At 49.2% G+C, this 27,503-nt stretch overlaps 1 protein-coding gene across 1 annotated transcript in view; it reads right to left on the bottom strand.

Moving 5' to 3' along the window:
* Positions 1–27,503, bottom strand: part of DSCAM (DS cell adhesion molecule) — a 738,606-nt gene that overhangs the window by 191,907 nt on the left and 519,196 nt on the right. The window contains exons 10-11 of the mRNA XM_079155833.1: positions 23,152–23,271; positions 5,376–5,549 (exon numbers count right to left, since the gene is read on the bottom strand). Of these exons, the coding sequence (XP_079011959.1) occupies positions 5,376–5,549; positions 23,152–23,271 (294 nt within the window). The remainder of the gene's footprint in view (positions 1–5,375; positions 5,550–23,151; positions 23,272–27,503) is intronic.

Raw genomic sequence — 27,503 nt, 5'->3', positions numbered from 1 at the left:
CTGCAAACCGTGAGCCGGGCTGATTCAAGGTGCCATGGCTTCCTCGCAGGGGCATGGGGGCCAGGCCACCGTTCCCACTAGAAGCACTGCAGAGCAAGGGCCAGGGAAGATTCCACTGAGACAGCGAGGTTCAGAGCAGACCGAGTCAGGGAGGGTGAATGGAACATCGGGGCACGATCCGGATTCCCGTGTAGGGCCGGGCAACTGATCACTGCGTTCAAGCCCAACAGGCCCTCGCTGGCAATGGCAGGCCTTCAGAGGACAGTCACACCACCGAGGCCCATCTCTACATGGCCAAGCTGAGCCTGCCTGGTGGATGCGAGTGAGCTGGTGTCACATTTTGACTCAGAGTCCTCTCAGGTTCAGGCCCACGGGCCTGGCTGGGCGAGTATGATGGGGAGGGGGAGGTGGCCGCCAGGCCGGGCTAGAGCCTGCGGGTTGCTCCAGGGCCAGAGGCTTCATTAGATCCCCAGAGTAACTGAGTCTCCGGGGAAGCGCCTGCCCCGTTTGATAAGCGATGCTCTTTTATGCTGCATGCAGGGATCAGAAAGAATTGAAGCAGAGCGGCTGACAAAAGAAAAGCTGCTTGCTCATCGTGGGCAGCAGATTACACTGACACAGTGCTCCTCAAAATACAGAGTGCCAGGTCTGCCAGCGGCAGAGAGTTGGAGGGCCAGGTTGCAGCTTTGGCACCTGAGAGAAACATCAGGGGCAACTCATTCATTGGAGAGATCCATCTGGTTGTTTGGGGACCTGTTTTCTTAACACTAAAAATCTCCTTTCCCAGATCGTACATGGCTGGTGGAGAGGAAGAGGCCTGATCGAAGTGCACAGTTGGCTTCTGCAGACCTCGACCTGCCTGGGGTTGGGGGCAATGTGGCACCAGAGGCAAGTCTGATCAAAAGTGGAGACCACGGTTTCTGCCTTTGCTGCGAAGCTCCTGAGCGCTCTCTAATGTTTGATCCTGTGTCCTGGGGCCCATCTGGGCAGAATTGAGAAGGCCGTGTGTACTAGATGCAGGAACGCCAGCCCAGCTGGAGGGTTTGCAGAGACTCATCCCCAGCCTACCCAGGCTTCCCACGACAGTCCCGGGCTTGCCTGCTCCCTTCTCTGCCTGCAGCCACCTCATGTCTAAGTCCAAACAAAAGACGCGCCTGGTGGGTGTTGATCGTTAAAATGCTTTGGTTTTGGAGAGATCCTTTTGAAAGCAGGACGGAAACTTCTGGACAGGAGACCAGTCCCTGCTGCCCAGCGTCCCAGGGTGAGTCCCCCACAGCTGCCTAGGTCTTGAAAATGTGCTTAAGGCCCTGCACCAGCCACGCTGGAGTGACCAGTGAGCAACTGCCTCAGCTTCCTGATGGCCCCTGCAGGCGGTGCGTTCTCCGCACTGGACGGAGAAATGCCTGCCGCCAGCTTTCTAAGGCAGCGTGTGTCAGGCCAGAGCGTGTGGCAGGCTATTTAGAGCAGCGCGATCTTCTAGTCAACTTTTCTTTTCCCATTGGGAAGTCCCTGAAGACTTTGATTATTCTTTAACAACCAGGGGCAGAGACCACACTGGCCCTCCGAGTTTCTGGAGGCTGTGTTCCAGGCGTGCCGTCAGAGGCAGAGTCTGGGGAAGAGGCCACACCTCCACCTGGATCCCGAAGGCCTGCAGCTTCCTCCTTCTGTCTACTCTGAGGTGTTGAATCTTCTTTTCCAGAATGGTTTTCTGGAATGCTCCAGTTTCCAGAAAAGCATTGTATGTTCTCTCTCTCCAGCTAGTGATTAAATTATTTTATAACATTATAAAATATTATGTTCGTGACATATTTATGTGACCTCTTTATAATGCTATAAAGCATTATGTTAAATGCAACAAATGACATTTATATAATCCATAACATGTTACAGAGCATGTTATACACATATCATGTGTACAACTTAACACATTTATGACATTATAGGACATCATGTGCTGTACTTTAACATACACAGAATGCTGAACGGGCATCGGGTGCTCTCTCTGTCTCTCCCACGCTCCTGTTTGCAGAACCGCCGTCTGTGTTTTCTCGCTCTCCAGCTATTACACCCTCCCTCTTTGTATGCCAGGGAGCATACAAAGTGCCTCACGCCACACCACACACTTTCGCACCCATGACCCCACGTCACTGCATTTTCACGATGCCCCTGTGAGGGTGGGGTGATTCTTCCCACTCCCCAGGTCCAGAGAGGAAAAGTGATTTGTCCAGTCACACAACTCAGACGTGGTGGGGCCTGAGGAGACCCGGCCTCGGGTGCAATCCAGAGCCTGCCACCGCATCTCGGAGCTCCCCGTGGGCCACACCAGCCCACCTCACCCCCAGCTCCTCCCCCCAAGTCTGGGATGCACTCCCTGCACACCGAAGTGGAAGTGCACGATTCTTTTTATTTTCTCAACAGAGATCCTCGTAGCTGACACTTGAAGGTTAACAAGTGCCACCTCCAAGCAGACCTGCCATGATTGTTATGTCATAAATCTTGGCAATGAGAAATTCTTTAGTGCATTAGTGACTGTAGTCAGTGGTTTTGGAGAAAAGGGGAGGAGTGTTTGCCTCCTCCAGTGATTGTAAGCAAGGTTTCCAGTGCTTGGCTGGGCATGGGGCCCGGCTCCGCTGCTCTGTCCTGCTGCACTGGTCAGGGAGTGCTGCCCATTCATTCATTCACCTTGATGGTTGTGAATGAACGAATACACACATATGTGTGCGTGTGTGCCCCATGAGTGTGGGCACCTGTAATAGTCAGGACCGTATTAAGAGACCAGAATAAAGGACCGTGAGATCACGGCTCCTTGTCTTCTTGACACTCCCAGGCAGGCGAGGTGTGTCCCCGCGTCTGCATTCCACGTGCCCCTCTCTATTCCCCTGGACAGGAAGAGCCCTGTGTGGGATGGAAGTCTGGGTAGCACCCATCAGGAGGCTGGCAGCGTGCCCTGTCATCCTCACAGGCAGCATCTGACTTCCAAGAAGATTGTGGGTGGCACAGTGGCCAGGACTGGCCACCCGAGTCAGACCAGCCCCCACCTGCCCCCCACCCCTGTACACAGACAACCTAGTGCAGCAGCTCTACACATCTAACCATGGCTCATACTCCCCCAAAACAGCAGGACACCTACCCCCTGCTCACATACCCCCAAACACCATGGGCACCCCAAGTCCTTCTTGTAAATGTCACTTGAACAGCAGATCCGTTTGCTGCCTGTTTTTCTCCATGCCTCTATACCGCCCTCTTAAAGGACAGTTTACTTTCAGAATTGGAATCTTATGATTTCAAAGGGTTCAAGACGCGGGAGGCTTGAAGCTGCTGCGTGGTCGCTGAGAACTGAGGAAACCAACTCGCTTCCCTGCGCCCCCACCATCCGCAGGGTGTCGGAGAATCCAGGCCTCGGTGGGCTCCGGGAGTCCCTCCTCTCTGCAGTGTGTCCCCTTGAGGTCCCTCTCCAGTCTCCACGTACCCAGCGTGCCTCAGTGGCATTCCCTCCGGCTGTGGGCCTGGCAATGTCACGGACCTTCTCTCCCCTCCCTGGTGTGCCCCACCAGCCTCCATGTCCACCTCTGGACACCCCCGGCCCTTCAGGACAACTCAGGCGACACAGATGTCCACTCCACAGTGTCTCATCAGCTCCGGTCGATATAACAAGCACCGTCTCCTGGGTGACCGACCCCAGCAGGCGAGTCCTCCTCTGGGTTCTGGAGGCTGGAAGCCTGAGGCCGGGGCGCCCGCAGGGCTGGGTTCTGCGGAGGGCACTGCACCAGGCACAGGCGCCCCCTGCCCCAGGCGCCTCCCGCGGTGGCCCAGGCTCTCCGAGGTCCTTCCACAGCCTCACCCCTCTGCCACTGAACTCCCAAGGCTCCTGTCTGGGCTCGGGATTTCCACCCGAGACCCGGAGCGCTCTGCATGGAGTCCTGATGCCAGGCTCGTGGGTCACGGGGGGGCCGTGCACTGGGTGTGCCGCACTCCACCGTGGCCTTGCGCTTCTGCCACTCGGTGCCCGTGTCCTTCCCTGTCACCCACCTTCCAATACCTAAGTGCTTTCATTCATGGGCCTCAGACCTCGGTGGAGAGTTTACTTCCTCACAGGACTTGTATATGTTAGGCCCTACATACGTGCTTGTGGAATTGGGAAACGTCTTATAAACATGGAATATATTAAAATAACTGAGCATATTCCTTTCACAAGGGAGAAGGATCAGCATTGGTCAACATGCCTTCAGCTCTTGGGTCGCCTTATTAGTCCAACAGTTTATAACTTTTAAAACTTACCTTGTCAGTTTCAGATTTGAATGATAGTACAATTTGTCTCTAGGTTCTTGCTAACTAGTTCCTCCAGAGCGTAGAATTGAGACATCAAAAATTATGCATTGGATATGTGCGAAACATATTTTAAAACAACCCTATTACAGAACTATAATGTTTCCCAATATGTAAGTTTAGCAAATAGTTTGTATTTTCATTGTTCTTTTGGAAATAATAGCCTAAAATAAATTCCTAATGACTTAGGATGAATGCTATTCTGTGTAGCTAACTAGACTTCTAAATTTCACATACCTACATACGCCACTAAAATCCATTTTAAAAACTCAATCCACTAATAAATGGTATATGGGAGGGATCTTTGCAGACCATCAGTAGCGGAATTTAAAATGTTTTCAACAGAGAAAGTCTGAGCAAAACCTTGTGGTCACAAAGAAAACACAGTTCATTCAATAGGAAATTATAGGTGGACACAGTCATTCCCAGTAAACGGACACCCGACCATTTGTTAGTAAGCAGGACTCAGGAAACCTCTGCCCCTCTAGATCTCTCTCTGGGGTGCAGTTACCAGGGTGGGGAAAGCACTTCACTCCAAGGGGCCCTTTCCCACGTGAAGGCCAGTAGCACAGACCCTGAGCACCAGGTGACACTTCCTGTCCTGCTGTACTTCCCTGGCTTGGCCTGAGGGTTCCAGTGTGATTTACCTTAAGAAGGAGGTCAGTGGACCAGCCAGCTTGCACATAGTTAAGGCATGAGCGAAGGCGTCTGCCAGGAAGCAGGAGCGAGGCCTGGGCGCGGCCAGCCATGGGAACACCACGGGGCAGAACCCTGTTTGCTGGCGGAGGCCCCGTCTCCAGGCTGCCCAGCCTGCACCCGTGTCCTGGGAACAGGAGGGGAAGAGCCCCGCCCACCCCAGCAGAGAGCTGCTAACCGGGTGCCCTGTGGACAATTGCCTGGGTGTTTTCCATCCCCCTCAGTTGTGTCAACCCCCCACTACGGAAATCCTGGGGGTCTCACTTTTTTGTTTGAAACAGCTGTGCATGGAGACAGTGGGAACGCTAAGCCCCGAGACCCTTGAAGGTAAAAGGAAGCATTCTTCTCCTTACTTTTGACCGTGAGGTACATGGACTTGCTGACGTCCGCGCCCACATCGTTGCTGACCTTGCAGAGGTAGTAGCCGCTGTCTTCCTCCACCACGTGCTTGATCAACAGCGACCCGTTGCTGAGCACCTGGATTCGGCCGTTCAGGGCAATGGGCTGGAACTGGGGAACCCCAGCACCTGGGGGCACAGAAAGAAGAGCCGTGATGTACCCAAGAGGAGCTGCGGCAGATGGTGAGCAGGGGCCACCCAGGCCACAGGGAGCAGGGGCCACCCAGGTCACAGTGAGCAGGAGCCACCCAGGCCACAGGGAGCAGGGGCCACCCAGGCCACAGGGAGCAGGGGCCACCCAGGTCACAGTGAGCAGGAGCCACCCAGGCCACAGTGAGCAGGGACCACCAAGGCCATAGGGAGCAGGGTCTACCCAGGCCACAGTGAGCAGGGGCCACCCAGGCCACAGAGAGCAGGGGCCACCCAGGCCACAGGGAGCAGGGGCCACCCAGGCCTCCGAGAGGTCGCCCAGGCCATAGTGAGCAGGGGCACCCAGGTCACAGTGAGCAGGAGCCACCCAGGCCTCCGAGAGGTCGCCCAGGCCATAGTGAGCAGGGGCCACCAAGGCCACGGGAGAGACCACCTAGGCCACAGTGAGCAGGGGCCACCCAGGCCATATGGGAGAGAGGCTGCCCAGGCCATAGCAGAGGCTACCCAGCTCACAGGAGAGGCCACCAAGTTCACAGTGAGCAGGGGTCACTCAGGCCATGGGAGAGGCCATCCAAACCACAGTGAGCAGGGGCCACCCAGGCCACGGGAGAGGCTGTCATCTGCTGTCATGGTGGTCGCGGGACATACCCAGCTCTCCTCTCTTCCCTCCAACACAGAAACTCTTGTTTAGAGAGAGGCACGTTTACTTAAAACGAATATTTCAAAGTCTGAGGTAAAAAGTAAGAGAGCTTACAGGTACTTTCTACATAAAAAGCCAACTTTGAGTGTTAAGTAGCTGATAAGTCATTCAAAGAGATCACGGGAGAATGAGCCTAGCCTCCTGCTGTTCTGAGGACTTGGTACGGAAGTAAACAAGGGACTGTCTGGGGACTGGCACTGGAATCCTCGCTCGCTGCTCACATCCCAGGCTACAAGGGACACCGCACTGCAGATTTCCCTTTGGGCTGTGGTGATGTGCTAGTGGAGACGCACAGCATGCCGCTCACATCACCTAGCATCACTGAAATACAGCAGGCAGCTGTGTCAGGACAGCTCGGCCATGCCCACTCCGCAGGCAGAGAGTGGCCTTGGTGGGGGACACTGTGATCACAGGTGTGATGTGACTCACGGGAGAGATCCACAGGAAACGACTAAAAAAATATTTAGAAATAATAAAAGAGGCTCAAGGTCCAGGGGGACTTCTGAGGCCACAGTGGTTTGGACTGACTACGCTCTGCCTGCCCTCTCCTGGGGCACTGGGTGGGCATGTGATCCTCACCCTGCAAGTCTCCCCTGAGGGCCTCTGCTCTCTGACCTGGGAGTCTGGAAACCTAGGGGGAGGATGAACTCCGGTGTCCTGGAGGAAGCACGGAGTGTGAGCCCAGGGTGTGTTCTGGGGAGGAGCCTCCGGCTTCTCGGCCCGGGACCCTGCCAGGCCTCTGGACAGGACTCTGAACGTGGGAATGCTGCACTCAGGTACTGAAGGGCCAGGCCCTTCCTCCTGCCTCCACGCACAGCTGGCAGCTGCACGCTAGTGGCCCTCGGCACTTGGGAGTGGAGACTGGCATTGCCACCCCTTCCCTGCTTCCACTTCAGGTATGTCACGTGGGGCCTGAGCCTCATCACACAGTGCACATTAACACTGACCCTAAGAGGATCTTCCACATGGAGAAGAACAGCAAACGTGATCTCTGCCAAAATAGACCTGCAGGAGAGGACAATGACCTCTTGAGGTAAAAAAGGCAGGGTTCCCCTCTGCTACGGATGTGGAAAGCTGGAAGAGAGGGCCATTTGTGTTCCAGCAGTGGAGGAGTCTGGTCATCTACAAAATTATGCTTTTCTTTGAATAAGACAGGGAGCCCAAGTACCAGGAGGGAGGGTAAATTGAGTTTCAAAGAGACCAAAGCCCGGAAAACAGAGGTGAGCTATAAACGCTAGTTCACCTTTGGGACTGGATGGAAGGAAGAAAGTCATATGCATATCAGCTGGTGAAACGTAATGAGCTGAAAACAGCTATGACCACCCTCTCTACGCCTCCGTTCACAGGCAGTTCTAGAGGCCAACAGAAAATTATGAGACACGCACAAAAAAATGCAAGAGTAAAGGACCACAGCACCAACAGTCAACAGATCTGACCAGGAAAGCTGGGCAGAGTGGAGAGAAACTTTGCAATAACTAAGATTGATTTGCAGGAAGAGATGGAGAACCTCAGATAAAATATTAAAGGAATAGAAAGGAGACAAATAATGGAAACAACACGTACAATAAGAGATATGAAGATTTTGTTAAAGGGGATTATTAGCAGACTGGGCACCACAAAGGAAAGACTGGGGTCAACAGAAATATCCAAAGTGACCAGGTGTGGTGGCGCATACCTGTAATCTCAGTGGTTCGGGAGGCTGAGGCAGGAGGATAGCAAGTTTGAGCCAGCCTCAGCAACTTTCTTAGGCCCTAAGTAACTCAGTGAAACCCTGTCTCTAAGTAAAATACAAAATAGGGCTGGGGATGTGGCTCAGTGGCTAAGAGCCCCTGGGTTCAGTCCCCAGTACCAAAGAAAAAAGAAAAAGAAATTATCTAAAATGAAACAAAAGGAGCAAAAGAGTGGAAAATACAGCATGGAACATTCTGGAACTTGGGAACTGGATAGCCTAACAGTGAGTAATTTCAGACTCAGAAAGAGAAACTAGAAGGAACAGGGCAGAAGAAATAACGTAGGAAATTCCAGGACTTGGATACCTCCATCAATCAATTTGACTTCATGGGCATGTGTGGATGCTACACATGCGTGTACTCTTTAGAGCAGTCGCAGAGCAATGACCACAAGACAGCAGGTCTGTGTGCCCTGGATCCATAGGTCGACATGCCCAGCGGGATGGTATTTGGAGAGGAGAATTTGGGAGGTCATTAGGTCATGAGTGTGTGATCTTCATGAATGGCATTAGTATCCTTGCAAAAGGGACCACAGAGAGTTCTCTTGATCCTTTCCACCGTGTGAAGACACAGAAGAGGCAGGGTCTGCAGTCCAGAAGAGGGCCCTCTCCCAAATCCCACCATGCTGGTGTCCTGATCTCAGGCTTTCGGCCTCCAGAACCATAAGACAAGTTACTGGTTAGGTCTAGGGTAACTTGTGATAGTAGGCCGGACAGCCTAAGATAGTCAACAGAAGAAATAATTCTGAGCTATAACACATATTTCAATAAATGCTGCCAAATGAAAATAATGTAAAGAATGTTTGACTTCAATAGCAAAATGAAAATTGAGATCAGTAACAGAAATAGATTGTTTATTAATTGAGCCCCTTGCCACATTCCTTGTAATTTTTCTCCTCTATCCATCCTTGATTTACTGGCTGTCACACATTTTTCTCCCTAGCCAATCTACTTTCTTTAAAAATAAATAAATAAATAACTTTTGAGTCAAAGAAGACATCACTAGAGATATTAGAAAAATATTTTGAGCTGAGTAAAGATGAAGAAACAAAGCCCAACATATCCAAATATGTATAACGTGGCTGGAAGCAACACTTACCTGGGAGTTTGCAATGTTAAATGTTGTGCTAGGAAAGGATGAGGGGCGGATAGATCCAAGTGTGCTCCTGAAGAAGGCATTGCATGGACAGCAAACAGCCCAAAGGAAGGGGACAATGACAATAATAAAACACCTCCAAGTCAATGAAGTAACACAGAAGAACCGTGGATGAAATTCGATAAAGCCAAAAACTGGTTCTATGAAAAGGATAATGTAACAGACAAACTTCTACCTGAATTCATGAAGAAAAAAGACAGAAATTACAAGCAACTGTAATAAAAGAGGCTATTATTACAGTTCCTCCTTGAACGAAAAGGATAATAGGAAAACATAAAGGATAACTAGGTATCAATAAATTTGACAACCGAGATAAATTGTTTTAAAAAACGACCAACGATCACTCATGAAATAGATAACCCTAATTCTCCTACATATATCAACAAGTAGATGAGCCCATCTACTACATGAATGGAATTTGTAGTTGAAAACATTCCACAAAGAGCACAGAAGCTCATACTTCTTCACCAGTGGGTTCTGTTCTAATTTGAGCCTGGAATGTCCCCGGAAGTCCACGGGATGAAGACCTGGTTCCAGTGGCGGGGACTCAGGAGGAAGGAGGCGCTGGGGCATGGCTTGGAAGCGCGTATGCGTCTCAGATGCCCTTCCTTCCTCTCTCCACCTCCTAGCTGCCTTGAGGTGGGCAGCTCTGCTCCCCAGGCCCTCCCTGCCACCACGCGCTGCCTCACAAATAATATTAAAGGTGTTCATTCGAACACATAATTAAATGAGTGAGTGATTTTGAAACATCATTAAGAAAATGAACTCATGAAAGCTGTCTACTAGTTTACTTCCTGGAGTTTTAAACATGAGAATTCTGTGAATTTTCTGCAAAAAAAAAAAAAAAAAAAAAAAAAAAATATATATATATATATATATATATATATATATATATATATATATCAAAGAGAAAAAGGATGTAAATGCCCTTTTTCTCTCTAAGATTCCAATCCCACTTTCTGCAGGGATTATAGCCTTCCTAATATTTTCTAGGTTCACACACACACACAAAGTATCCTCAGTTTACACAAATGGAATTTATTGTTCAATGACTGAGCTCATAGAATGTGGCACATACTGGGCAGGTGGCTACGGCCAGCAGAGACCAGGCCTTCTGTCTCCCTGCCTCCTCCCCTCCCTTTCCTCTCCCTAGGCAGTGGGAGCCTCCCTCTCCCATGCAGAGGCTCCCAGGAGGGACCTGAAGGCAGCCTCCTACCGACAGTCTGAAAATGGAACATGGAACAATCACCTGAGGCCCTTGGGAGAAGACGCGCCCCAGGACATTCCTGAGGAGTCGCATCCCCTGCTATGCTACGCTATTCCAGGCCAACAGAAGGAGGGAGATGATGGTGTGCATTATTTTAAGTCACAAAATTTTGGAGTGATTTGTTACCCAGCAACAGATCATAAACGCACTGTGAGGAATGAGGTACGGTACCTTCCAGTTCCTCACCAATAAAATGGAGATGACTGTCATCGCCCCTCATTGGGTGTCGTAAGCGTGGGTGCTCTTGAACCAGGCTCTGGCACGCAGCACGGAATATGGCTGGTTGTTGCCGTTTTAATGCTGCTTTTCATTTTTTAATCACTTTATGATGATTTGACTTTATCTTAGGGGCCATGTCACCGGTGACTCCTCACTCATCAGTGCACAATGGTGGGGACGGCGTGCTGTGGGCCATCTGCAGGACTCACCTTCAGGTTGAAATTATTAGCAAAGAACCAACTAGTTTTATCTTCAACAGTGTTGGCTGGGGCTAATTTACTTCTCACAGGTGTACATGATTCATCTTTTGGGTCTTCAATATAACATGTTTTATTATACAAATTTAAATGTTTCTGAGTGTTTTTTGTTTATTTTTTCTCATAGACAATTTTTAGCATCTTTTCACAAAATTGTTGCCCATTTTTACTTGGTCTTTAGCAAATTGTTTCTTCGTATCACTGCTCATTTTTCTACTGGGCTCTTTGTTTTCTTCTTCATGTTTCAAAGTCCTATGGGTTTTTTTTTTTTATAATTTTTAGATATTGATGGACCTTTATTTTATTAATATATTTACATGTGGTGCTAAGGATCGAAGCCAGTGCCTCAACACATGCTAGGCAAGCGCTCTGCCACTGAGTCACAACCCCAGTTCCCAGAAGATGTCTTTGTATTCTTATTTCATATTTTTTGATTATTGTTGTTTTAATCAGAATTTGATAGATCTGTTTCATCCATGGATGTGGTCACACTTTTTTCTCCTATAAAAGTAGATCATATTTTAAAGGACTTGGTTTTATGTATTATAAGATCACTTCTTATGGAGAAAGAGTTCTTTAATGTAAGGATAAAGGATTTTACTGGAACTTTCAAATCAAGGAAAAGCTCCATTTTTTATTCAAGTCCACATTTTGAAAATCTGTTAACAGTACTAATGTCTTTCTACATGCTGGCTACAGGTTGGGGGTCACTTCTAGTCTAAGGGGAACCCCTGAAAACTTGGCTGAAGGTAGAATTTAAAAAAATATTTCCATCCAACTAAAAAATTAGGAAATCTCAGAAAACTATAGGATTTAAGAATTATGTAAAGCTTTACATAATGTTTAAAGCTTAGGGATACCTGTAGAATATGAGAATGTTAGAGGATCATCCATGTCGACACCACATATTTTTTCCTTTCCTCAAAGAATTTCACCAGAAAAAAATTTATTATTATTATTATTATTATTTATCATTTATGTTAAATGTGCACCACAAAACTTAACTGCATTGCTAAGCTCTTTCAATGTAACCGTGGACTAAGATGATCCATGAAGTCCCCTCTGGACTGAGATAAGCCTGCTCATTATTAAAAGAAGCTAATGAAGAGAGAAATAGTTTAAGTGTTTGAAAAACATTAAATCTTTCTTTCATCAGAAAAATTAGTCTAGGTTGGTGGGTGACAGTGTCTGTAGGTCTCATCACACTGAACAGAACACTAGTGAATGCATAGTCCGACGAGCCATCCTGTGCGCTAGGGAAGTGGAGTGGCCATGGCTTGATACTATTATCCGCCATCTACTTTAGATTCGTTATTTTAAAGAGTAAAATTTGGCGCAGTGCATACAATATGCAAATCCCATAATCTTCTTAGCACGAGGTAAGCACTTTGGGTAATCAGCCAGAAGATAGAATACAGCAAGCAGCAGCCATTAATTAAAAAGCTGTCAATTTTCTGTGGCTAGCTGGTGTTAAGTGGGGACAATTTCAATGCTCCATTACACGGAAATAAAATGTTCCAGCATTATATGACGCACGTACTGGATCGCTGGGTATGACCATGCTGGGTGACCTCTCCTATCTGTTGAAAAGATCAGTCCCACCGCACTCCCAGGGGCTGAGGATGTGGGGACAGTGTTTAGTGTCCCACGTGAACACTTTGAAGTGTTTGTTCATCTGTAGAGAGAGCACTTGACCAAGAGTCAAAAGGCCTAGTCTTCATGCCCTTGGAGCCCCAGCTGTCCCTCTGGGCAAATGGCTTATTCTCCCTGCCTCCTTTGATTAAATCACATATGAAACGAGAATAAAGAATTTGCACAAACACAAGATTAGTATTTACATCAAGGGGAGCAAGAGTGCACAGAGGTGAACCTGTGAACGTGAACACACCAGCGTGGAGGACGGGAGGATGGCCAGCAAGCACGGTGGAGGAAGAGGGGTTGGGAGCACGGCAGAGACTTGGAGGGCTTCTCTGCAAGCTTCCAGGTGGCACCCACAGGGCAGAAAGCTGACCTTTCTCCTCACCAAGGACTCAGTCACCATCCCCCTGTCCTTATGGAAAGAACGGTGCTTTCCTGGAGAAGAGCGTGGTTTTCTTCTGCAGGGTGAGGGTTTTCTTCTGAGAGTAGGTAGCGGGGTGGATGGGAATGACCAGGTGCAGACAGAGGAGGAGATGAGAGGAAAACGGGTCCAGAGAGCAACCACAGCTGCACCTGCTAAGAGTCAGCAGCTGGAGATGGGACGCTTTCTCATGCTGTGGAGGTCTGAACACCCTGTTACAGAGACGAACCCAGAAGTGGACAGGGACATGGTCCTTCAGCCCAAGCTGGAAGAGCTGTCCCCAAGCCCAAGAAGGAAGGTTCACCACTGGGTGAAGCACGCCTGAGATGCTTTGTCTCCTGTGACAGTCGCTGTCTTTTGACACTCAGCGTCCACTTTCCTTCCAGCTCTCCCTAAATTACAGGGACTGGAAGCCCCAAACCACAAACCATAGCTCTCCTGTCTCCAGACTCTGGTTTAGTGAGAGGTGCTTAAAATCAGTTTGGGAGGAGAAGTTCTCCTTCAGAGGTGGCAAACGGATGCATGGGCGGAAGACCCTGAACATCAGCATCAGCCTCCTGTGGAAGAGCTTCTACAGATCACCATGTCAGCACCACAGGGTGGCCGTCCCCACTGATGGGAGCAGCTTCTTGTGGTTCCCATGCTCCTCAAGTACCTAAAGGGCAGCTTTGCTTGGTCCATCTTTCCAAGAATTTTGTATCCTTTCAATTCTCGTGTTAAATCCTTTCTGGATAAAACAGCACCTGCTGAGATAGCATCTAGGTGACCTCTTTCATAAATCAACATGTAATTATTCACATATTATTCACTGTGCAATTTGGCTATCTTCCCTTAATTCCTTTGTTTCTATGTCAAGGAAACCTCTGGGATGAAGACCGCGGTCAGCCTGGTAAGACTCGTAGCCAGCAGTCTGGCGGGCCAACGTTATAATCATACTTCTGCACCCAGTGTGCAAGGGTTGCCTTTTATCAGCCAGAGGGAACGTTCAGCCGGGCTCCATCACCGGGAAATTGAACTGGTGAACAGACTGCCATTCAGTACTTGCCAATGTGACCTGCAACACTGGAGGCAGGAGAGGCGCCTCCACTATGTGGTGCCACCGCGGCTTTGCACTGGGACTGGAGGAGCCTGGGCAGCTGCATCTGGCACCCACAGTTCAGCCACCACCTCCCTGGAGCAAGGGCTCCCCACACATTAGCCCTAAATGTGGTTTCCTCTACCCCAGGAAGACTGGAGCAAGTTCCTGGGGGAGAAATGGGGAAGAAGAGAGCTGGAGGGAAGAGAAAGGAGGGAAGGCGGGGGCTTGCTGGCCTGGAGGCCCAGCCAGGCGAGGCGGGATGTGGACTCCCGTCCTCTGCACTGCGATTCTGATCCTGGCAGAGCGGAGGAAGGCTGGCGTTTCCATCTCTGATAGTTTTTCTTCTGTCAAAGGAAGAAACAGGATAACAGCGTGCTCAACACTCACCTTCTCCGCTCCGCGTGTGACCCTTTTCCAGGCACGCGGCACACTCAGTGAGGCCTCCTCCCCACGTGGGACACGCCAGCAGAGCCACTTTCGCTATACACACAAAGACCCACACTGACTCATAAGTTTCTGTTTGTTTGTTTGTTTATACCATTTATGCCATAGGGAGACATTGCCTTCTCTGTTTGGGAGTCTTTGAGCTCTCTTTGAATTAATTCAGGGTTCCTATCACATAAATGGACTCAAGGTGGGACAAGGGTCAATGGATATTACCTGGGGCCTAAGAGCCTACACCAGCCTGGTGGCCAAGGTCAGAGCAGGGGTGACTGGAGAAGACCTTGGGATCACTGGTCCTTCAGCGGCACCAGAGGTGTCTCCCCAGGGGCCAGAGATTTGGAGCATTCTAAGTAATCCAGAGTAGTAGGGGCAAAGCTGGGCCCTGGAGATATGTAGGCAACGGGCAGGTGAGACCAGCTCCCGGTGGTCAGGTTTGTTCTCAGGAGTTTGACTCTGGTGGTCCACAGTAGGAAGAATATGGCAAGGCCAGGACTGGTGTGATGGAGCCCTGGAGATGGCCAAGGCAAGACGGGACAGGCTGCAGAGCATGAGGTGAAGGGCACACGCTTGGGTAAAGGCATGGAACTGGCATTCAAGGTCAAGGCGCAAGTGGCCTCCAGGGTGAAGAGATGAGGCTAATGGATGCTCAGGCCCAAGCTGTGTGCACAGCCACACCTGGAAGGAGACAGGGAACAGGACCAAGGGAGCAGAATCTGGAAATGGCCTTCAGAGGACCAGAAAACCAAGGACATCCTACCTGGGCCACAAGAGCTTATTCTCAGCGGGAGACAAAAGATTCCATTTAAGAGAGAATTTCTCACTTGACCAGTTGCCCCTTTCCAGACTGTTGTTTGAATGAAGAGAAGCTCTGCAGTGTGACCTGCCTTGACTGTTGAAGAGGACACAGCCTCAGTCATCTCACCAAAGACCTGACATTGGTGTTGGCTGAAAACGGGTCCTGGAGTTAACACGTGGGCTTGGTGACTCCCATGTCCTCCTCATGGTATTATTCTGAGACGAAAGCTTTGAGGACCATGGAGGAACCCATGATGTCACTCTGGCCCTGGTAGAGAAGATTGGTGTGATCAAGGTGAGATATTCTGGAGCAAGACCCCAGAGAGGGTCACCTGAGCATTCTGGCCAGGCGTGTTGAGCCCAGCATTTGTTTCCAGTCTGGATGGAGCACCCTGCGTGGAAGGATCTGGATAACTGTTGTGAGCATCTGGTTTCATTTCTGTGCATTTCTCAGAGAAATAATTAATTCCCTGTTGGCCCTGTGAGGAGTCTACGGCCGATGGCGAAGGGATTCCTAAAGTGGCTGATGTGAAGTAGAAGAAGGAGCTTGTGGAACCCCAGTGGTGAGGGACAGTCAGGCCTCTGGTGACTGCACCGAGGACATGCAAAAATGACAACCTCCAACCGCCCATCTGGGACAGCAGGAGAGGTCAAAGCAAAGGCAAGACTGCTTCTGCACCAGAGCAACAGACTCTCCAGAGCCTCTAGAGGAAAATGGAGTTGGGGAGACCAGGATTTTGTGTGACTGTGCTATAGCTGGAGGCAGGAGGGACATGGGGGAAGGGGCAGGGAGGAAGCCCTTCTGGAGAGAAACAGGCAAGAAGAAGAGGGCAGCACCCCAGCTGGAGCCCCCTGTGCTAGACAGTGGAGGGAACAGAAACTCCCTAAATTAAGGACCACCTCTTCCTCACCAAGAGGAGAGAGACAAATGGGTGCTACAGAGGGTCAGTAAACAGTGGCCCTGGGCACAACACTTTCCCCCCGAGAAAACCAACAGGACCAAAGAAAACTGTAGGCAGGAGATCACACATGTCCACTACCAAGAACCAGGGGGGAAAAACAATAAAATTTATGGACATCTGGGGAGGATTTGAATAAATGGAGAGACCACCCACGGTATTGGTGGGAACCATGTCAATGTTCTCCAAATCAGCCTCCAGATTTACAGCTCTCCATATTTTCCAGAATAACTTCAAAAATCCAATAAAATTTTCCTTGATTAAATTATCCATCTGGAAGAAGCAAGTGAACAAAGCATATGAAGGAGCTAAGGTATTATTAAAAAAGAAAGACAATGACTGGAGTGTTTTCATGCCAGAAGATTAAACACATTTTTAAAAGACCTCCCCTATCCACCGCAGATATGGTGCTAGAGCCGGAAGAGAGGGGTCAGCACAACACGAAGAGTGCTAAAGATTAGGTTCCACATGCACACCCTGTTAGGGACTATAAAGCACATCAGGTCAGTGGGAGAGGTGGGGCTTTTCAGTAAATAGTTTGGGGACAACTGGCTAACCATGGAAGTGATACTAATGACAATAATGATGATAATGATAACGTGATTTTTATTGACTAATTGTTATCTGCCAGACACCATAATAAATGCTTTCTGTGAATTATATCAATCTTCACATCCTGTTAATCGCTTATTCTATTTCACATACAAGGAAGTCATGGTTCATGTAGATAAAGTCATTTACAAGCAGTGACACAACCAGACAGTGTTTTGGCTGGGGCTCGAAGGCTCAGCCCATTCTCTGAACTGACAATTTCTGCTCTTTCTCTTAGATTCCTACCTCACTTCCTTTTCTAAAATAAAATGCAAATTTCATAAGGCTTTACACTCAAACAGTAGGATTTTGGATTTGAAGATGGAGGCATAAACCACCATTTCTTCTCTTCCTAGGAAGCCTACAAAAGCCAGTGAGAGAAGGAAGACTGAGAAATGGAAACTCAGCTTTCTGTGAATTTAGGAAACAGCCAACATCCAAACAATCAAGTGGTGCCACGGGCAACCCAGCAGGAACGGTGAGCAGAGGCACGTGCAGCGGGCAGGGAGGGAGGCATGGTGGCGAACCTCAGCTAGCTGCAGCAGAGCAGTCACGCCCAGGGACCAGACCCAGGTGGGTGTAGAGAGCAGGCACAGGCAGAGCTCCCCAGAGCTGGCGTGGGTTCTGGAGTCAGAGAGGGAGGGTTGAGCAAAGGATCAAGTATCTGCACAAACCAATCTCTTCCTGGGGATGTATGCTTCTTCCCACATAAGATTCAAAAGGATGCCAGGCTCTGGCAGAGATAGTATAAAAGATGGAAGAAAGACACTGGAAAACACCAAGGAACGAAATCTCACCAGAAAAACGTTGCCACGGTTTAGAGGGAAGCTGAATGGGCACTCGACTATGAAGCCAGGGCTCAAGAGTGGAATGTGAGCTGGCAGAACTGGAGGGAGAAGAGAAATAAAATAATCCAACAAGGGAGGAGCACAAAGGAGAGGCTTTGCTGAGGGAAAGGTAGAGTGGAAATCGGGAGAGAGTGAACAAATTAAGATGAGAATGAGTAGTTCAAAAATGACAGAGAAATGGGCAGCTCTAGCCAGTAGGGGATGAGCCCTTCCCACAGAGCTCACAGACCCTGACGAGGAAATGGAGAGCATGGAACAGAACAAATACCTACAGGAAAAATCACAAAACGCCTTCAAAAAGAAAAGATATTTGAAAGTACCTATGAAACAGGCTCAGCACTTCTAAGGGGAAATTGACCACAGATGAACAACTTCAAGGTACAGAAGGTAAGGGAAGTTGGCGCCTCTGTCCCCACAGCAAGCAGCAGGGCCACCTGCCTCCCCCCAGGTAAGCACAGTCCACCAGAGCCAAGACGCGGACCAGCCCAGGGGTCGGCCACATGGCAATGGATAAAGGACATGTGGCAGTGTGCTGGGCTGACAGATCTGGCTCCATGAGAATATTATAGGCCAGACTCTCAGGGAAATGACTAAGCAGGCTCCATGTTGCTCTGAGACTCCATGTTATGTAGGAAATAAGCTTCTCCCATGGGAACACCCCGCCTCTGTGCCCATCATCAGTTACTTGGTGTGACATGTTTAATAATATACAATGGCAACTCCTATGTAGTAAAGAATTGCTCTCTTTTGATTCCTATTGCTCCTAAACAATGTACCATGTGAACGGTGATTGTGTGGATGTTAGTACCCTTCTTTAGTCTGTACCTAGGTAAGGGTCATTTTGACCCACTTTCCCCTCTGTCGATGATCTCATGATGTTAGTGTGTAATTTTGAATCACAGCAACAGACACTTATGATTAATGTGATTTTTGGTATAAGAACCCCTACAACCCTGTGGTCAGGGCTGTTCTCCCAATAGCCATTTTTTGGGGCATTGTGTGAGACAGTCAGCCGGCCGGCTTAATAAAGACTCTCAAATTTGGACTTCTCAGTGGTGATCGGTCTGTTCTTAAGTTGCGCCCCATAACAGCATCTGCACACGACATGGTTTTACTCAGCCTTAGAGAAGAATGAAACCATGGCATTCACTGGTAAATGGATGGACGCTAGACCAAGTGGGGAGAGGTGGGGGCCGTGAGGCAGAGGGAGGTGGGTGGGGTGGAGGAAGGGGCGGGGCTGGAGGCGGGAGGAGCGAAAGGGAACTGCAGAAGGAAGCCCAGCAAGCGCCCGCTGAACAGGCCCAGGGAACTCGCGTCCGTGCGCACCTACAGAGTACCTCTTAGGAAACTACAACAGAAGGAAGATCAGAGGAGTAGAGGGAGGGAGCAGAGAGGGAGAAGGCGAGGGAAAGGCAGCAGTGGGGACTGAAATGAAGCAAACCCGTCCCCTGCATGTGTGGTCATGTCAAAATGAACCCACGTTAGGTGTGACTACAGTGCACTGAGAAAGCCATTTGTCACCAGAAGTGGGCAAGGGCGGCCCCTGTGGACAGGGAGGAGCTGGAATAGTCCTCTCTGGAAACCTCTGTGGCCGTGGGAGCACAGAGTCAGTCTAACACAGACCTTGTGAAAGACCCAGAGCTGGCCTGTGGTGGCAGAACGGAATGTAGGTGTGAGCCCTGGAAAAGGGAGGCTTTTATCCCAAAGAGAGAGAAAGAGAAGGACGCCAGGCGTTGCACCGACGCGTCCTTGCAAATCCGGCTCTGTGCGCAGACTGAGGCCAGCTCCTGCCCTGGCCCAGCCTGGATCTGCCTGGCCAAGCTGCCTGTCCTCCCAGAAGCCCCTGCAATCCCCTCCCTGTCGCTCAGGGCAAAGACCCAGTGCCCTCTCCCGTGTCTCCCATCCTTTAGCACCACATGGAGTCCATCGGCTGGAGACAGAACCAGCTGCCTGCCCACCACGTCCCTCTTCAGTCCCTGCCCTCCACACAGTCTGTTTTCAGCAAGCGTGGTGGCTCCCTTCAGGTGTGGGCAGCTCACACCCTCGCTCAGGTTACTCAGCAAACTCCCAACCTAGGCTTCAGCACAGCTACAGAGAAGGGACAGCATCACTGTCCCAGAGCTGAGGCCACTCCGCACTTAGCAGAGCCACATGCTTGTGGCAACTGGCACAGGAGTCTGGCCTCCTGGGACCTCTGAGACTCCCTTTCATCTATTCCTCTAATTACACGCAGCGTCCTTCTTGGAGTTTTTGGAACATTCTAGGCATCAACCCTCCCACCAGCCAGGGCAGGACACAGGCCAGTGAATTATCCATTCTCTCCCTTTGGCAGACCTTCTTGGTTCCCAGCAGCTGACAAGGGATGGCCCTGGTCCCAGAGACAGTGATGGAAACGTTTCCTCCACTGTAAAGGAAATGCATGTGGAAGAAATTTGATAGCTGTGGACCTCTGGGAACCCAGGTGTAGGTAACTCTCTTTTGGGTAAGTGACCTTGTTCGTTCCCATAAGAGAGAAAACCAGGAGACAGAATCGAATGCCTTAGACTTGGTGTACTCAGACCCAGGGTTGGAAATGTGACAGTGTGACTTCTCAGCAGCGCTTGTTCATTTCCGAAGCAGCCACCCTGAGCTGCTGTGCTACAGTCTGAGGTTCTGTAGCCCTAGGATGAAACTCATGACTCCCTGCGAGGTGACCTGGGCCTGTTGCATTTACGTCTGTTTTGCCATATTTCAGGGAGCTGCACCTTTGCCCTGAGGACTATTTTGGTTATAGGAAACGTGCTCCACTGCAAGGCTAATTGTTTTTAAAGAAACATCTTTATTGCTACATAATTAAAAGAGTAACATACAACATCCCTCTATTACACTGGGTAAATGTTTTAGCCAACTTTTTCACTGCTGTGACTAAAAGACCCAACCAGAACAATTTTAGGGGAGGGCTCAGTTTGAGGGCTCATGGTTTCAGAGGTCTTAATCCGTAGAAGGCTGGCTCCATTCCTTAGGGCTCTAGGTGGACATCATGGCGGAAGGGTGTGGCAGAGGGAACCAGCCCAGCCCACATGATGATCAGGAACCAGAGGCAGAAACTCCACTTGCCGGATACAGATACCCCAAAGCCAGGCCCCAGTTCCCACCTCCTCCAGCCACTCCCACCACGTTAGTTACCACTGTTAATCCCTGTCAGGGATTAGTTCACTGATTGGGTTAAGACTCTCACAACCCAATCATTTCTCCTCTGAACCTCCTTGCATTGTCTCCCACAGAGCTTTTGGGGGACACCTCACAACCAACCTGTAACAGTAATATTTTTAAGAAGCACATATGGAGTACCTGTGCAGTTAGGAGAAAGAGGTAAACTGGGGGAGGGTGTGTGGATGAACCAAACACTGGTGAACTGTCAACGCAGCTCAAAAGCTGGAGAAATTGTTTGCTTTCAGAGTCAGTCATTCTACTTACAGAAAATTATCCCTGGGAAAAACGAACACACCTACCAAGATCAATGTGGTCAAAAGTCATTATGACCTTTTTCTTGAAAGTAAAAAGTTGGAGAAAAACAGACACATCCAAAATGAGCTTTGGAGATGCCTGCTGCCCAGTGTCCATCCTCCCCTCCCCTCATATGTGAACATGGGTCCAGTGCATGGTGGCTGTGTGTGGCCACAACATGGCCTAGAGACCCTGACAGTGAGGAGGGACCTGCCAGGGGACGTCAGCAGGACTGATGTGTGACACGTCACTGGAGGGCGTTGACTCCCCTCTGGTGCCCCCTCCTTCACAGACATGTGAGAGCTGCCACTTTAGCTCAGTGGCCATCTTTTGAGGGTGTGATTGTTTGGATGTGGAATGTCCACCAAAGTCTCCTGTTCAGAGATGGAGCTTTGGGGATGTGATTGGTTCAGGAGGGCTGATTCACTGATGGCTGGACAGACCACTGGGAAGGGGGACCTAGTTGGAGGATGTGGCCACTGGGTGCCTGCCCTGGAAGAAGGGTCCATCTTCCTTCTGACTCCTTTTCTCTTTCTCTCTCTTTCTCTCTCTCTCTCTCTCTCTCTCTCTCTCTCTCTCTCTCTCTCTCTCTCTCTCTCTCTCTCTCTCTCCCTGCCCACCTGCTTGCCAGGAAAGGTAGCTCTCCACCACCATAGCCTTCCGCCATGATGCTCTGCCTCACCTCAGGCCCACCACGATGGAGCCAGCTGGGCAGGGACTGAACCTCTGAAACCACGAGCCAAAGTAAGTCTCTCCTCCTCTAAGTCGTTCTTATCAGGTATCAGGTCACAGAAACGGAAAGCTGACCAATGTGGCTGAACTACCACTTGCAAAGAGTGGCAGAACGCTTCAGATTTGAGAAGTCTGATGCCCTGATGACTTCAAAGAACCCACAAAAAAGGATGAAATGCTGTCATTTGCAGCAACATGGATGAGACCGGAAGATGTGATGAGTGAAGTAATGATCAGAAGGAACACTGTGTCTCTCGCTGGTACATGTGTGGGACCCTGGGAAAACCAGTGAGCTCACAGGAGTAGAAGGTAGAAGAGGCTGGGAGGGACGCTTGGGGTCCTGACTTCAGATAAGGAAAATGAATCCCAGCGTTCTGGTGCGGCAGGGCAGCTAGAGTCAGCGACAAGGTGCTGTACATTTCAAAATAGCTAGAAGGGAGGATTTTGTACGTTCTCACCACAAAGCAAATGAGAAATGTTTCAAGTAATGGATATGCTAATTAGCCAGACTGGATCATTTCTCAGTGCAAACATGTATCAAAACATCACATTGTGCCCCATAAGTATGAACAATTATGTGTCAACCAAACTCAAAACTTAAAAAAAAAATGAATAGAAAGCTCATCCCAGGCCACCCACATCCAGAAGGGATATGAGAGTGCGTAGACCTTCATGAATCTAAGTCATTGAACTCAATCTCAGCTCAGGCAACAGATAATTAAGTATACTTACTGATATATTAATCTGAGCTCTACCCAGACACAAGAAAATAATATTAAATGCCACTCACAAGCGAATTGCCTTTACAAAAGTCACCCAAGGTGATAAGATGTGATGTGTACCTCAAACAGGTACTCTAAGGTGACCAGGCAAATTTTCAAAAGATCATTGATTTTATTTTTAACTTTCTTCCATCATTTAATCTCATACCTAAACACTGGGCACACAATTTGCCAGGAATGCATAATTTTGACAATTCACGCTTGCAGTTCCTCATGTGTAAGTCTGCAGTGGTCTCCAAGCAGAGCATGGTTACTTACAGGTGGACGGGCAGTGGTTTCCCAGGTGTTGGAGCACCCTACCTGGATGACGTGCCTGGCCCTTGAGGGTCTGTCCAAGGGCATGTTGGCATGCACTTCATGGTCTCAATGAAAACACCTGAGACTCAGGGAGAGAGAACCACACATCTACCTGCAGGAAGCATCTCCAGAGAAGAGCCTGTGGGCTTGGCAGATAACAAGCAAATCAAGTATCATGGTACCTTTTGAGAACTTCCACACGATGGTGGGGACAGGGTAACCCTCGGCTGAGCAGTTGAGGATGACAGCTTTGCCGTAGATCCCGTCCTGGTCCCGTGGTTGCACCACGAACTTGGGAGGGACTGAAAAGAGAAACATGGCCAGCATTCAGACAAGACCACCATGGGCAAAGGCATGATTTACAACGCGGAATGATTTCTATGGACATTCAAATACAAAGAAGGCTTTATGTGGATGCTGTGGGGTGTGAGGCCAGTGATTACGGTGAAGTCAGCTGGCCATCTCCCCTGCACGGCAGGGAGCTGCTGCAGAGGGAGCTGCTGCTGTTCTCGTTTTGCTTTTGTTCTAGGGAAAACTGGCCCTTTGAGTATGGGAGTGTGAGCGGGCCAAGGGCACCTGGCTTCCTGGTTTCACTCTGTGTGCCCACAGATCTTCGGGAGTGCAGCCCATGGAAAGCAGAACCATAGCCGCCATCTAAAGAGACGAAACGCGGGTTTGCTCCTCGAGCAGTGACTGTGGAGGGTCAGTGACCCTCGGGTATGAACGGCTGGGAACAGCTGGGCTCTGCTTTTCCTCCAACAGGAGACCCAGGGGAGTTAACGGGCACCAGCTGCAGGCAGCAGGGGGCGCAGCACAGTATTGAACTTCCCCCCAAAACACAGGAGGGCATGTCAGCCCTTATGCCCTCGTCAGCACCGGTCAGGGCACGTAGGGCTGTGGAGGCCAGCTGAAGTTAGATGCCATGAAAACTTCATTGTGTCCTTATAGAAACTGGGGAATTCAGTAACTATTTATTTGGTGAATTGTGGGAGATGCTGGAAAGATCCATCCCTAGTTAAAGTGTCCACATGTGCTTCTCTTACGGTGTACCCCAAGGGCCAGAAAATGCCTTCGAGATAAACTATTATGATTTTAAGGGTCTTTGAGTCTTTTCTTAAAGGTACAAGGTCTTCTAGGAAAAGTGACATCTGACAGGGCCCAGACTGTGGATGTCTCCCAGCAGATGCAGGACCAATCATGGGGTGGCCCTCAACCAGCAGGCAGGATGGGGTGAGAGGAGATGGTTATATCCACTGGGTACTGGACACTTGACAGGTGAGCGTTTTTCCCTCCATTCCACAATTCCTGCTAAGTTTAACTTATCTGCCTCGCAATGTCCATAATTCTCCATTTTGAGGCAGAAACAAGGGCCTCTTAGCTGCCAACAGATAGGGGTTCCAGCTATCATAGGTCATGGACACTGGAGAGGGTCAGGATCTAAGTCAGTAGGACTTAGAAGCAGGTCAGAATGATGTGAGCCACAGTGAAGGCCACTTTGGCAAGAAAATAACCAAGGAGGGATTTATATCAAGATGCAACCAACTCACGGCTATGTTTTAGGAGAGAGAGAGAAAAAAATGCTTGTAATTTCCTAGCACAGCTTTTTCAAGAAGTGTTGCACATGGATTGCCACAGAAAGCCATACCTGGGGCACACGGCCCACAGAAGAACACCTCAGTTTTCTCTCCACTTCTGCCACCTCTTGTTGTATGGCCTTGTGCAAGTTATAAAATGTCTTTTGGCCTCAGTTTCCTTACATGCAAGTTAGGAATAATTCAGTAGCCATTTCATGGGATTGTTATGAGGATCAAATGAGTTAAGATTTGGAAAATTCTTAGAACAGTGGTTGGTAGATACAAAGTGTTGTTGGAAATGTTGGTTAATTACAATGAGGGGACTACCTCATTGTGTTTCTAGGAAAGAGACTTGAGATTATACAGTGCAAAATTTTCTAATTAAAATAATCTGCCAAACTCAAGGGCAGATGACAAATTTTAAAACATGGTGCTAGAATAATTCTCTCCAGTCTCCTACATCCTGGCTGACATGGGCAGGATAATTATAATCAATCCATAACCCCTCCCTCAATTTGGCTCTAATCCATAGAAAAGTTATTTAAAAACTCATCAGAGGTCTCTATGGGCAATAGTCATTAATGCACTGTAAGTATAAAGAAGTACAGATGAAAATGGCCACTAAATTGGTAGAATATTTCTACCGGAAACCACTCCGGTAGGAGCAGTGGGGGTTCTCTGTGGACTCCTTTGCTCTCGGACAGAAATCCTCTCTTCAGATACCCACAAGCATCCATGTTCACATGAAAGCCTAATAAAGAAATAAGTGAGCCTCTGAATTTTTATGGCAAGGAGAATAATCCTCAGCTCAATTATCAGCTCACATATCATGCCTCTTGAGATCACGCTGAGGAAAATAAACCGTGTCTGAGTAAGCCACATCCTGGCCCTCTCCATAAAAGCAAAGAGGAGCTCTGGATGATATGCACTGCCTTTCACAGCTGACAGAAGGCTGCAGGAGCCTACGTGGTGTATCATCCTGTGCCAGCAGTTGTGCTGCTGGACGTGAACTTGTGAATCACAACAGGAATGCTGAGCCTAGAACCATCTGGGTTTCCCCACTGAGCCAACCTGAGACCAGACCCACTCAGATCACTCGCCTGCAAGGACGCTGGCCAGTGTTGCCTAGTGAGCGTCATCTGGGTGGATCCCTGGAAGCAGCTGGGGTAGGTTTCTAAATGTGTTTTCTTTGCTCGCCCAGAGCCTAATGTGAATATAAAAGACACACAGCGCCTTGGGGGTTTTATCTCATTAAAACAGAAGCATCACCAGAAAAGATGGAACTCCAGAGAAGAGAGGGTGTTTGATATGGAATCCGTGGTGTGCTCTTGTATGCTGTAAGCACCGGTCTTGGCCCCACTTCCAGAGATCTGGAGTCTCTGATATTTTTCAAATAAATAGTAGGTGCTTAAAAGTAGTGGAAATCTTTGTTAAAAGAACTATCTCCTGAACCATAGGTTTTTTCTGGAGCTCCCAGGGAGTCCCTTGGTAATACACATGAGCCTGTAAGTACCTCATGTGCTTCCTGTCCCAGAAGTCGCTTCCTTTGGTCCCTCCCAGCGTTCACCTGGGAACGACTCCTACTTCACTGACTTATTACAGAGAGGACCCCCAGCATTGTACTCTTGCTTCTCAAGTTTGCGTCTCCAACACGCTTCACATCTTGCCAGCACACCTGGGCCAGTCCACCCATGCGTCACAGTGGGCGTCTTATCTCTCCTTGATGTGCAGACCCCATATATCTCCAGATACTTCACAGGTACCTGGAACTCAGGCCTCCAACATGGCTCCTCTCCTGTCACCACTTTCTTAGGTCCCTAAGAAAGTGAATTGAGCATCATCTTTCCAATGTCCCTCTCTTGTACCAGGTATTGACGATTCTTTCTTGAAAGTGCACCGCACATGCTCAGATGCCCTACACCTTCTTGTCCACACTCCAGCTGCAGCAGGCAGCCCGGGGGGGTGATGAAGTAGCACCTGCTGTCCACCGGCTTCAGCACCCTGGGCTGGACAGCTCCACGCGCTTGGCCGGATCCTGCTCGGTGGGTGTGCGTGTCTCTCTCCCCTCCCTTGGTCCTTCTCTGAAGGCGTGAACCTTTACTCAACTTCAAAATAAAGCCCAGAAATGTGGGAAACCACTGTTCATCGGTGGGGGCCGGGGGCAGGGTAGAGACCCTCTGCCTCTCCATCTTCCACATCTTGAGAATCACCACCCTGGTGATTCCTCCAAAGAGTCCCAGCAGTAATGAGCCCCAATTTCCTACAGAAGCGATTAGCTCATTAATGAAACTTACTGAATCTTTCTCCTTCTCAGAACTCATTCCTTTCCATTCTCTTACTTGGGGACCCATGAATTATATCCTGAATAAGTGATCTGCGGACAAGGCCAGTATTGTCTCCTCCCTGATCTCAGCCTCCCAGGTGTCTAGCTCCCAGACTCCTAAACCTGAGTTCAAACTCCACACAGGAGCCCAGAGGCCCCTGCTAAGACAAAAACAGAACGACGAGCTCTCCCTGTCCAAAGTCTCCGCATGTCCCTTGCCACACATCCCCAAGAGCAATGAGGCTCCCTCCTACCATGGGTTTCTTCTAATCCATCACAATTACCTGCACATATCCCAACACACCTGTTTTCCCCAAAAGAGTAAATTGATAAATGTTCTAAAATACTAAAACCCTGCTGTTTCTAAAGTTTCGAAGGAGTGCTTTGATGAAGAGCGATCCTGATGTTACTAAGGTTAGGATTGTTTAAAATAGAGCGACCTTTAGCCTGACCTGGTCCAGTACGCTGGGGGAATGTTTTTCTTGCTGTTTTCCAGGAGAGGGCTTATATGCTTATCATAGGACAGGTGGTTTTCTAAGCTGACTAGTCACCTGTTTCATGCTTGGAACTCATGGCTTCTAAGTTGTATACCTCTGAAATATGGATGCAGGCCTCCCAGCTGTAAACAGGGACAGGG

The sequence above is a fragment of the Sciurus vulgaris genome (genome assembly GCF_902686455.1).
Source record: "Sciurus vulgaris genome assembly, chromosome: 10".
Classification (NCBI taxonomy): domain Eukaryota; kingdom Metazoa; phylum Chordata; class Mammalia; order Rodentia; family Sciuridae; genus Sciurus; species Sciurus vulgaris.
The sequence above is the reverse complement of the archived record's forward strand: the minus strand, read 5'-3'. Positions and strand labels throughout refer to the sequence as shown.